Here is a 12,006-nt window from a genome sequence, read left to right on the forward strand (position 1 = left end):
CTGGATGAACTACACAAATTTAAATTGAACAGAGTCAACTGAGTAAAATTATATAAAAATAAATTAATAAACAAAAAACAACACTTCCATGAGTGTACAAGGAAAATTCTATTACATATTTTATATATATTTTATTACATATTTTACATATTTAAAGCAGAATTTTGAACCAATTCAGAAAAGTAAAGATAAACACTAGAATCAGATATAAATCTGAACTTGGCAATAAAAAGGTAGATATTTAGCAGACCACAGATTAAAATTTCAGCTCACCACCAACTTTCCACTACACTCCTAGCCAGTATTGAAATTTGTCATTTCTGACCAATCTCAATTAGGACAAAAAGCTCAAAAAGCTCATAAGCATGTTTCAGTTTCATAACATCTGCCAGTAACTGCCAATCATGATACACTGATTAAATGAACACATTTTTCTATGTCAAAACAATAAATGGCCAAGAAACAGGCAAGGATGCGTAAATCCCCAGAACTTGAGATGTATCCCAGGCTGCCATGAGAGGAGATTGCTGGGGCCCTGGTGGAAATATTTAATACTTCGTTGGCCACAGGCGAAGTGCCAGATAACTAGGGGATGGCTAATGTGGCTCCTGTGTTCAAGGGCAGCAGGGATAAACTAGGTAATTACAGGTCGGTTAGTCTGATGTCAGACTGATTATTGGAAAGAATTCTGAGGACACAAAAATTGGTGGTGTTGGCGATAGTGGGGAAGATGGTCTCAGGGCCACACTATCAGAAGGTTGCAATTGCACTGGAGAGGGTGCAGAAGTGATTCACCAGATGACGTCCTAGGGGTATTACCACTGGACTGTTAATCCAGAGATCCAGGTAATGTTCTGGGGATCTAGGTTTGAATCCTGCCAAAGGAGATAGCGAAATCTGAATTCAGCAAAGATCTGGAATTAAGAGTCTAGTGATACCCTGAAACCATGGCTGATCGTCAGGAAAAACCCATCTAGTTCACTAATGTCCTTTACAGAAGGAAACTGCCATCCTTACCTGGTCTGGCCTACATGTGACTCCAGAACCACAACAACGTGGTTGACTCTGAACTGCCCTCTGGGGTGGGCAATAAATGCCCTCTTCCCGTGAATGAATTTTAAAAAAAGTTACCGGAGATGTTATGAGGAGAGACTGGATAGGCTGGGTTTGTTTCCTTACCATAGGAAGGCAGATGTGTCTAAGATCAGAGGGCATACATTTAAGATGAGGAGTAAGTGATTAAGAGGGGATCTGAGGAAAAGGTTTTTCACCCAGAGGGTTGCCGAAATACAGAATGTGCTGCCTGAGAGGGTGGAGGAGGCAGGTATTCTACAACACTTATAAAGCACCTGAACAGGCACTTAAAATGTCACAGCATAGTAGGCTACAGACCAAATGCAGACAAAATGGAACTGACATAGTTTGGTGTTTGCTGTTTGGCATAGACATGGAGGCCAAGTGGCCTGTCTCTATGCTCTATGATGCTAAAAAAGGACATTAAGATTTGATTAAAGATTGCTTCTTAAATTTTACAATTCATGATCAGTGAGAAAAAAGGGTGCAGAGTCTAAAGGGAAAAAGCACAGGAGTGTAACTAATTGGATTGTTTTGTGAAATAACTACCATAGACATTAAGCAGACAGATAGTAAGAACCGCTGATGCTGGAGTCAGCGACAACACAGTGCAGAGCTGGATGAACACAGTAGGCCAGGCAGCATCAGAGGAGCAGGAAAGCTGACGTTTTGGGTTGGGACCCTTCTTCAGAAGGCCTTTCTGAAGAAGTGTCCCTACCTAAAACGACAGCTTTCCTGCTCCTCTGATGCTGCCCGGCTTGCGTTCCTCCAGCTCCACACTGTTATCTATAGACATTGAGCTGAAGACTTCCTAAAATGTTGTACCTATTTGATGATTCTACTGTACAAGAAAGCCTGAAAGGTTATCTCCACTTGTGCGAGACCTAGCGCCAGACCAGCTGGCAAAATTTCAGCGTAAGGGCTTCCCACTAAGGACAGATAAAAGGAAGAGTTTCTCCTCTCGGAGGGCAGTGAATCTATGGAATTCTTTAGCGCAGATGCTGGGTTGTTAATTATATTCAAAGCCAAGAGAGACATTTTTGTTAAAATGAGTAGGGGAATCAAAGGTTGTGTGGATAAGGCAGAAATGGAGTTGAGGATTATCAGATCAATCATGATCTCATTGAACAGCAGCGCAAGCTTGACTGCCGAAGTGGGCCATTCTGCCTATGCCTTTTAGTCTTACAATGAAATGATCTGATGCAAGGTAGATACAGAGGGGGAAGAAAAGTCTGCACTTATGGCAAGTTTAAAACTAGAGATCCTAAAATATTGCCTCTGTGCACTGCATACTCTATATTAAACTTGCTATGTAATGCTGGGCACTCCTGCTGGTTTCAGTCTCCTTAGATTACTCTTACAATTCAAATGAAACACCTATGAAACAAAACAGAAGTCTGAGCAAGAACTAAACTTTCACAGAATCCCTACAGTGTGGAACAAGTCCTTCGGCCCAACAAATCACACCGACCCTCACAGCATACCCACCCAGGACACATCCCCCTATAACCCATCTAGACCCATCCCCCTATAACCCACCTAATCTACACATCCCTGAACACCACGGGCATTTTAGCATGGCCAATCCACCTAACCTGCACATCTTTTTGGACTGTGGGAGGAAACCCACGCAGACATGGGGAGAACGTGCAAATTCCGCACAGACAATTGCTAGAGGGTGGAATCGAACCCAGGTTCCTGGCACTGTGAGGCAGCAGTGCTAACCACTGAGTCACCGTGCTGCCCCTGCTGCTGCCTTGTTAAAGTGCTAGAAGGGATCAGGGGAAGTAACTCGGAGTGCCGGAGGAGTTAGAAAAAAGACAAGCGATAATGCCAAGGAGGTAATGCGAATAAATACAAAAGCCTGTAGCTTTTTTTATTCTTTCAGCAGACACCACTGGCAAGGGGAGCATCTGTTTCTCATCCCTAATTGCCCTTGACTGAGGTGACCATTTCAGAGTCAGCCATATTGCTGTGGGTCTAGAGTCACATGCTGGCCAGAGTGGGTAAGGACGGCAGGTTTTCTTCCCTAAAGGGCATTAGTGAACCAGCTGGGTTTTTATTACAAATCAACAGTAGGTTCATCGTCACCATTAGTGGAACTAACTTTCATTTCTAAATTTATTAATTGAATCTCACTTCCAACAGTTCTCGCGGCAGGGTTGTAACCCACGCTTCTCAAAACATTAGTTTGGACTTCAGGATTACTAGTGACTACAACCTAGCATCACATTTATGTAACAAAAATGACAGTCACCCCAACGCCCCCCCAACCTTCCCTCCCTTTGTAATAAAAATGTGCTGTTGTAAGAGAAATTGCTCCCTTGCTCACATTTGTTTAAAAAGAAAAGAGCTTCACGTGACATTGGATTGCACAGCTCACCATCAACTGAGAATCAAGCAAAAGCGTAAGTGCTGACAATGTATTAAAAAACCATCATTGAATTTCCTCCACAGTGTGAATGTACCTGTCCTTCTGCATGCTTCCAAGGCCTGTAGATGAGATCGACAGGAAAGACTTCAATTCCCATCCCCTTCTGGATGCCATAGACCGCTATTTGTAGACCTTTGCTGTCACGAAGGATGAATCCTGGGTGATCCAGTTCATAAGTCACTTCTTTAAAATTTAAGTTTGGATTCTGAAAGAGTTCAGAGAAGTACTCGTCAACATAAATGCGGAGCATACTTTACTCCTGGTGGAAATGAAAGGAGAAATAGAAGTGCAAATGCTTTTGAAGGGAAAACATTTAGATTCTCTAGCAAAGATTGGCAATGACGATTTTCCTCTGCTTCTTGAGTTGGATGCTGCTATATTTTATTATCCCAGTTTTAATTTGAGAAGAATCAACATTTGCTTGAAGATTCTTCCAAGCTTGTGAAACTCAACCCAATCCTTAGACTAGTCTGACTAGCACCAAAATCATTAATCTGTTCAGGGTAAATAGGCCCCTCCATACTGCCTAAGTTAAACTAGTGGATTTGCCGTCGTTTTTATCTCCCAGTATCTTCAACATCCCAAGCTGCTTCAGAATAACATTCTAGCACAAAAATATGATGGAACATTATGCCATTTGACCCAAAAGTCTAGTCAAAGAGATAGGTGTTATATGGTCTTATAGGAGGAAATGTGGGGCACAGAAGCAAAAAGATGGAGTGAAAAAACTGTAGAACATAAGGCCAGATAACTGAAGACATGTGAATGCTCAAGAGACCAGAATTTGCTAATCACAGTTATCTCAGACAGCAGTGTGCACAGGGGTGACAGGTGATTGGGGTTTAGTTTGAGTTAGGATGTGGGCAGAATTTTGGATTATCCCAAATTTGCACAGAGTTGAATGTGGGACTAGTTGTGCAATAGAACAGACAAGACTAGAGAAGAAACCGAGAGATAAATGACAAATTCCACAATAGATCAGTGGGGAGAAAAAGGACACAAAAAACAACCTAGATGAAGTGCAAAGCACAGAACAAAAGGCTGTTGTCCAAAAGCAGAAAAAAAACTAGACCCTGTAAAGAATAAGGGAACAAAATTAAGGTGAAAACAGAAATTGTTGGAAATATTCAGCAGACCTGAATGATTGTCAAGAGTGGCAATGAGATCAATTTTATTTCTTAACTTTCTTTGGGCTCTTGGTTCTTCAACTAGATGGACATGACTTGCTTCAAAGTTTGTTGGGGCATTATGAACCATCTTTGGTCACTTCTTTTCTGCAACAGCATCAGCCCAGATGCCAAATCTTGTAAAGGTTGTTTAAAAACTTTATATCTAAGTTGACAAGAGTATTTGCATGTCTCAGCTCACTGTAGAATATCTTCCTAAGTAACATCAGACTTTCAGACCAGTCACCAACTTTTTCTGAAGAAGGGTCTCGACCCGAAATGTCAGCTTTCCTGCTCCTCTGATGCTGCTTGGCCTGCTGTGTTCATCCAGCTCTACAGCGTGTTATCTCAGATTCTCCAGCACCTGCAGTTCCTACTATCTCCGTTATACCAACCGTGTTAGATTTGTCTGTTATTACTGTCTCTACATCTAGCATTTTTGTGAGGTTCTTATTGGTAAAGATTCAATGAGCCAAAATTTCATGACCTTTGAAGTAATCTACATTCAAGTGACTGGAGTTTTGTGATTATAAATAATCCAATGATTGCATAGAAGGTAGGGATGCCATATTTTTAAAAAACAAACTTTTGACAATAAATTCCTTTTATCATATAACATCAGAGCCTTCCAATAGCACCAGTGGCTTTCAACAGACTTTGGTTCACATCAACCATGGGGGCAAATCACATAAGTGAACTCATCAGTGACACAGAGCTTGTGGCATATAAGGCTTTGCTGGGGCAAGCTGGCATAAATCAAGTTAGATAACGAGGTCTAAATGCTTGCAAATATTGATGCTGACTTAGAAGCCCTATCTCATATGAGCAACAGAGGAATGGTTTGCAATTAAAGGATTCAAACAAGTTCTTCACAGATGTTAGCTCTAGGTTGAGTTTTTGTGGATTAGATTGCATATTTTCCATTCATCCTGAGATGTATATACACATCTCAAAACCTTTTCCTACAATACAATCATGACAATTCAAAATTATTTATTTGACTGAAAACCACTTAGTGGGTAGCCTGAATTCATTGAAGGTCCTTACATAAATACAAGCTTTCTTTTTCTTTTATCCAAGTTTGTATGCATAGGCAGGCAATGAAACAAAACAAGTTCTAAACAAGGTGGATGGTTGGCTGCAACCGTTTTGACTTCAATGGCAACAGGGAAGAAATTCGAAATTTAATCTTCTTTCACAAGAGTCACTCTCAAAAGAAGACAAATGGCCTACTGCATTGACCAACAGTTCTCCAAGCTCATTAACAGCATAAATTGTCAGAATTCAATTCACATTATGCTCATTATCTATTCCTCTTAAATATCATTGGAAGGCTTCAAACAACGTCAAGCATGTGAATGCTTTCAAAATCAATGACAAACATTTTAATGCTGTGTAGAGGCCATTAATGATTCACAGGTAGGTTTGAAAACAACTTTCAAATATTTATCACTTCATGATGGCCAAAAGATAGGCACAACCCAGAATCTCAAATTCTCAATAATCTCTTTTTCTCTCCAAATGCATTAGTTTCAGGGCACGATTAAATTTGCTACAAAGTCAAAGTCAACGTGTGACTAGTCTTAATGCAGCTGGGCTTTAATAAAGAGAGAGATTAGTCCCAATTCTGAACGGCTCCAGTTAAGAACAGGTTTTCCAGTGGGGATTTGTTGCCTGACATGTGACCAGTCAAAACTTAAGAAGTTCAAAGACAGCATGCATAGAAGGACTTCCATTAGTTATTCTGTAAAATCTGCTTCCCCAATAACTCCTTATAAATCCCACAATAAAAGCAGGTTTTGTCAAAGGTATTTCACAATTTTAAAAATACATTTGATTTTGTCATAGAACGTGTAATATTAGCAGCTTTTAAAAAAACTGCCAGATCACAAAAACAATGTCAGAAAAATTCGAAAAATTAAAAATATATTTGTCAGACCTCATAAAATGTATTGCGCTTTTCAGTTTCACCAGAAACTAGCAGGGTCACTTCAACTTGCCACCAACACCATGCCGTATCTTAAAACAATGGCCAATTAGTTTCAGGTCAGGGTAAATTTCTAGAGTAGAATGCTTCGCACACCTTGACCTAGGAGATAGTGAGAAAAGGACCACACATCTCGTCTTCATGCAACTTCATCAACGGGCCACCTGGAGGTGCACTTCTATCAGTTTGCACTGCCTCTGAAGCAATCTAAAGATTTTAACCCTGTAGCTGGGTCAACCAAAATCAATAGTGGTAAACGTCCCTGGCATTAGTTTCTGTTCAATACAAATACAGAATTCAGCTCAGAACAAACAACCTGCCATTGCCTTCTTTGTGGTACATTAAAACAGCAGGCAGAAGGATCACACTCCGACTGGCATTATAGCAGAAATCCATAAACACACATTATGTACGAGGACTGACTGCATAGGCCGTCTCTGACTGGTTTTAACAAAAGCCAAGCCAAGCCCAGCACTTAAAATTGCTGGACCATTGCCAAGTGAGTGCTTGGTCTTCAGAAATTCCTAATAATAGTTTTGCAGATATCCAAATTTACACAGCTCATCTATAGAACGGTGTTCAACTATCTTGTTTGCATGGACAGGATGAAGACACATTGAAAACCTGGAGCTCTAGCAACACGTGTTCAGTTATCATTTTATTTATGGTACAGTCTACCTTCGTGGTTTGTTTACAAACTAAAGGCTTTCATATTCAGTCTTATCTTTGCAGCATCCTTGAGCATGAGTGAGGTCCTGGAGGTCTGGAGAATTGCTAATGTTGTCCCCTTGTTTAAGAAGGGTAGCAAGGATAATCCAGGTAATTATAGGCCGGTGAGCCTGACGTCAGTGGTGGGGAAGCTACTGAGGGATAGGATCTATTTACATTTGGAAGAAAATGGGCTTATTAGTGATAGGCAGCATGGTTTTGTGCAGGGAAGGTCATGTCTTACCAACTTCATAGAATTCTTTGAGGAAGTGACAAAGTCGATAGATGAGGGAAGGGCTGTGGATGTTATATACATGGACTTCAGTACGGCATTTGATAAGGTTCCCCATGGTTGGCTGTTGGAGAAAGTGAAGTCGCATGGGGTCCAGGGTGTACTAGTTAGATAAATAGAGAACTGGCTGGGCAACAGGAGACAGAGTTGCAGTGGAAGGGACTTTATCAAAATGGAGAACTGTGACCAGTGGTGTTCCACAGGGATCTGTGTTGGGACCACTGTTGTTTGTGATATACACAAGTGATCTGGAGGAAGGTATTGATGGTCTGATTAGCAAGTTTGCAGATGACACTAAGATTGGTGGAGTAGCAGATAGTGAAGGGGACTGTTGGAGAATGCGGCAGAATATAGATAGATTGGAGAGTTGGGCAGAGAAATGGCAGGTGGAGTTCAATCCAGGCAAATGCGAGGTGATGCATTTTGGAAGATCCAATTCAAGAGCAAACTATACGGTAAATGGAAAAGCCCTGGGGAAAATTGATGTACAGAGAGATCTGGGTGTTCAGGTCCATTGTATCCTGAAGGTGGCAATGCAGGTCGATAGAGTGGTCAAGACGGCATACGGCATGCTTTCATTCATCAGACTGGGTATTGAGTACAAGAGTTGGCAGGTCATGTTACAGTTGTATAGGACTTTGGTTCGACCACATTTGGAATACTGCGTACAGTTCTCGTCGCCACATTACCAAAAGGATGTGGATGCTTTGGAGAGGGTGCAGAGGAGGTTCACCAGGATGTTGCCTGGTATGGAGGGCGTTAGCTATGAAGAGAGGTTGAGTAGAATAGGATTATTTACATTAGAAAGACAGAGGTTGAGGGGGGACCTGATTGGGGCCTACAAAATCATGAGAGATATAGACAGGGTGGATAGCAACAAGCTTTTTCCCCAGAGTGGGGGACTCAATTACTAGGGGTCATCATTTCAAGGTGAGAGGGAAAAAGTTTAAGGGAGATATGCATGTAAAGTTCTTTACACAGAGGGTGGTGGGTGCCTGGAACGCGTTGCCAGCAGAGGTGGTAGAGGCGGGCACGATAGCATCATTTAAGATATATCTAGACAGATCCATGAATGGACAGAGAGCAGAGGGATACAGATCCTTGGAAAATAGGCGACAGGTTTAGATAGAGGATCCGGATCGGCGCAGGCTTGGAGGGCCAAAGGGCCTGTTCCTGTGCTGTAATTTTCTTTGTTCTCTCGGAGCATATAACTTACCACTCACTTAGCAGTTTTACTATATGTGCAAGCTGTGAACAGAGAATGAACAAAATAGACTGGACATTTCTGGGTTAAAAATTATTAGGGATGTTATTAAATGGATCTATTACAAACAGTAACATCCTAATTTACATTCCTTCAGTGAAGCAATTCACCCCCTTTTCAAAGTATTGTTTCTTATTAAGGTATGTTTCCATTAGTTCAGAAGCTATCTACTTAGCAGTACTCCATTGCAGCCAAAGACAAAATAAGGCCATGCCAGTCACATATTTTCTAGGAGGAATCATTTGATACTAACAAATGGTCACAGACAGACAACCACAACTCAGATAATGAGCAGAAAAAAAATCACTGTCCTCCATTAAGATTAGTCAATATTATTTGCATTTATATAGTGCCTTTACTATTGTAAAATGTTTTATGGTGCTTCAGAAAAGCACTAATGGACAAAAATTCAACACTGAGCCTCAAACAGGTATTGGAGCAGGCAACCAAGAGCTTCCTATAAATCAAGTTTAAAGGAGCAGCCCAAGAGGAGAGATAGGTAGAAGGCAAAGGGGTTTAAGAAAGTTATTCAAGTGCTTAAGGCCAAAGGTAGTTGAAGGTACAGCTGTCTGTGTTTGAACAAAATAGGGGAGAGGAAGAGAAGAAGCCATGGCAAAATACGGAGCTAGAATGCCAACTTTAAACAGACCACTGGAGATCATCAAGCACAGGATGATGTGAGCAGGAACTAGTAAAAGTTAGGATAGGCAGTAACTCTAGTCTACCGAGAGTATATGGAAAGCTGGTCAGGAAAGCATTGAAATAGATGAGCCTGGAAAGGGGGGAAAACAGGCAATGTTGTTATGGAGGCAGAGGTGGTGGTCTTGATAGTAGGAGAGAATATGGTATCAGGAACTTACCTCAGAGTTAACTAAGCTACCAGGGTTTAACATCAGGATTGGGGTCAGTAGCCATGGAAGAGTTTGTGGTAGTTACCACAATAGCTTTGGTCACTCCAATACTAAATTGGAAGAAATTTATGATTATCCAATACTGGATGATGGATAAGGAGCCCAACAAATCAGAGGCAATGGGGTATTATGAGATGTGACAGAGAGGTATAGAGTGTTGTTAACGTCCATATGCAATCTGACAGTTTTTGACAACGTAGAGCTCAGCATTAACAAGGAATGGAATTTCATATTTCCTAGTACAGGTGTCATCAAGAATGTTTACAAATTCTATTAATTACCCATTTTCCTATTCTAAGAGGTTTAAAAAGTTAACATACTTTCTGCAAAAAATGTTAAGTCTTAAAGAAACTTGAGCTGTTTTAAAAAGATGCCTGTAATTCAAGCTAGGTGGAAAGAGAGAAAAACAAAATCAGTATCTATATTGAGGCTTGAAAGCTAAAGCTAGCTATTTAAAGCTCATACAACAGACATTACTTTACTTTGGTATTTTGTGTAATCAGAACAGCTGTAAGTCACCATCTGGCTTCTGTTTGCAGAGTGACACGATAAAACAGACAGCTGCACCAAATTCTCTCACATTTATGCAATTCACCATATTACCTTATAGCCCCTTTAACCCATACATCATTTATGAAATTCCTTAGATAGAAATGCAAAATTTTAAAACCAGTACTTAGCTACCTTGACAGTATAACCAACCAAATTTTAAGTAACCAATAGATGTGTCAAAAAATATTACCAAAATTGAAATTTAATTTAACAAGCACAGATGTGAAATCTCCATCGTGTCATTGTTCTTATTCTAATTTTAGAGCAGGAAGTGTTTGTTCCTCCAGATTTCATCATTACATCATCCAATTCAACATCAGTTTGCTGAAGTGTGCTAATAAGCTTTTGATTGCAGAATGTGCATATCAGCTGATAGCACTCTTGCCCGAGTCGTAGTTTGTGGCTTCACGTCCCATTCTAGAACATGAAGGCAAAAATCAGGCTAACACTGCAAGACAGTACTGAGAGAGTGCTGCACTACCACAGGAAGGTGCCACCTTTCAGAAGCAATATTAAACTGAGGAACACTTCACTGTCTCAGGTGGATGTGAAAGATTCCATTGTTTTACATGTAAGAGCAGAAGGCCAGTTAATCCTAGAAACCTTCAAATCAACCAAAAACAAGAATCATCATGCTGTTATTTGCAGGAATTTACTGTGTGCAACTTGGCTTCCTTGCATTAGTGACTAGATTTCATGAAGTACTACAGTTGCAAAATTCTTTGGGGCAACTGTGGTTGTGTAAAGCTCTATATAAATGTAAGGTTTATATTTTTTTTAATGCATCAAGTTTAATCCAACCAACAATGGCTTAAAAGGAGGTAGAACCATTTATCAATAAAATCACCCCCACTATTTTCTTGTTACAATATCTAGCCACTTTTTATAAAGGAGCCCAGTGAATTGCATCAACCATACGTCCTACTCACTTGCTCCACCGCAAATCTCCATCTACAATGACATATTTCCAGATGAGTCCCAAGCTCATACTTTGTAATCCTGAACCTGCACTCTTACTCTGTATTTAAATGGCTTAATACACCTCAGTCAGTTTCTAACAGAATTCCAGAAGTTACTGTCAGAAGCTTTGCCTGAAGATTGAAGAGTCCTTAACCTATCAAGCACTTAGGCAGTGATATACGAATGAATGAATAAAACATTCCTTACAGCTTATCCCATCGACACTGGGAATTAGTTTGTTTACTCTGCACAGAAGTTGCTGGCAGGGATGGTGGCAACTTAAAGTACTGAATTAAGATTAAGAAACCCATTATTGACTAATGTGTGCAATGGTGGAGCAAAGGTTTGTTGATACTATAGAGTTACCGATATGCCTCATTGAGCCTAATGACAGCACTGCATGAAGTGCCTCTGGTACAAACTTAATCTTCATGCAAGTTGTGGTATCCAGGTTTCCCTGCAAACCAAATTATCTTGTCATGAGGAAAGACAAAAACACAAAAGATCCAACAGTGCTACTCAGCATAACTAGCCTAATTTTCTCACATAACAAGGTGTAGAGCTGGATGAACACAGCAGGCCACGCAGCATCAGAGGAGCAGGAAAGCTGACGTTTCGGGCCTAGACCCTTCTTCAGAAAATTTTCTGAAGAAGGGTC

At 40.6% G+C, this 12,006-nt stretch overlaps 1 protein-coding gene across 1 annotated transcript in view; it reads right to left on the reverse strand.

The window, feature by feature from the left end:
* Nucleotides 1-3,542: 3,542 nt before the first annotated feature.
* Nucleotides 3,543-12,006, reverse strand: part of LOC109921730 (CCR4-NOT transcription complex subunit 1-like) — a gene marked incomplete at both ends in the record, with an annotated part of 39,735 nt that continues 31,271 nt past the window's right edge. Inside the window, one exon of the mRNA XM_048621475.1 lies at nucleotides 3,543-3,713. Coding sequence (XP_048477432.1) covers nucleotides 3,543-3,713 — 171 coding nt within the window. The remainder of the gene's footprint in view (nucleotides 3,714-12,006) is intronic.

The sequence above is a fragment of the Rhincodon typus genome, unplaced genomic scaffold, assembly GCF_021869965.1.
Source record: "Rhincodon typus isolate 14 unplaced genomic scaffold, sRhiTyp1.1 hic_rhity00000691, whole genome shotgun sequence".
Lineage (NCBI taxonomy): Eukaryota > Metazoa > Chordata > Chondrichthyes > Orectolobiformes > Rhincodontidae > Rhincodon > Rhincodon typus.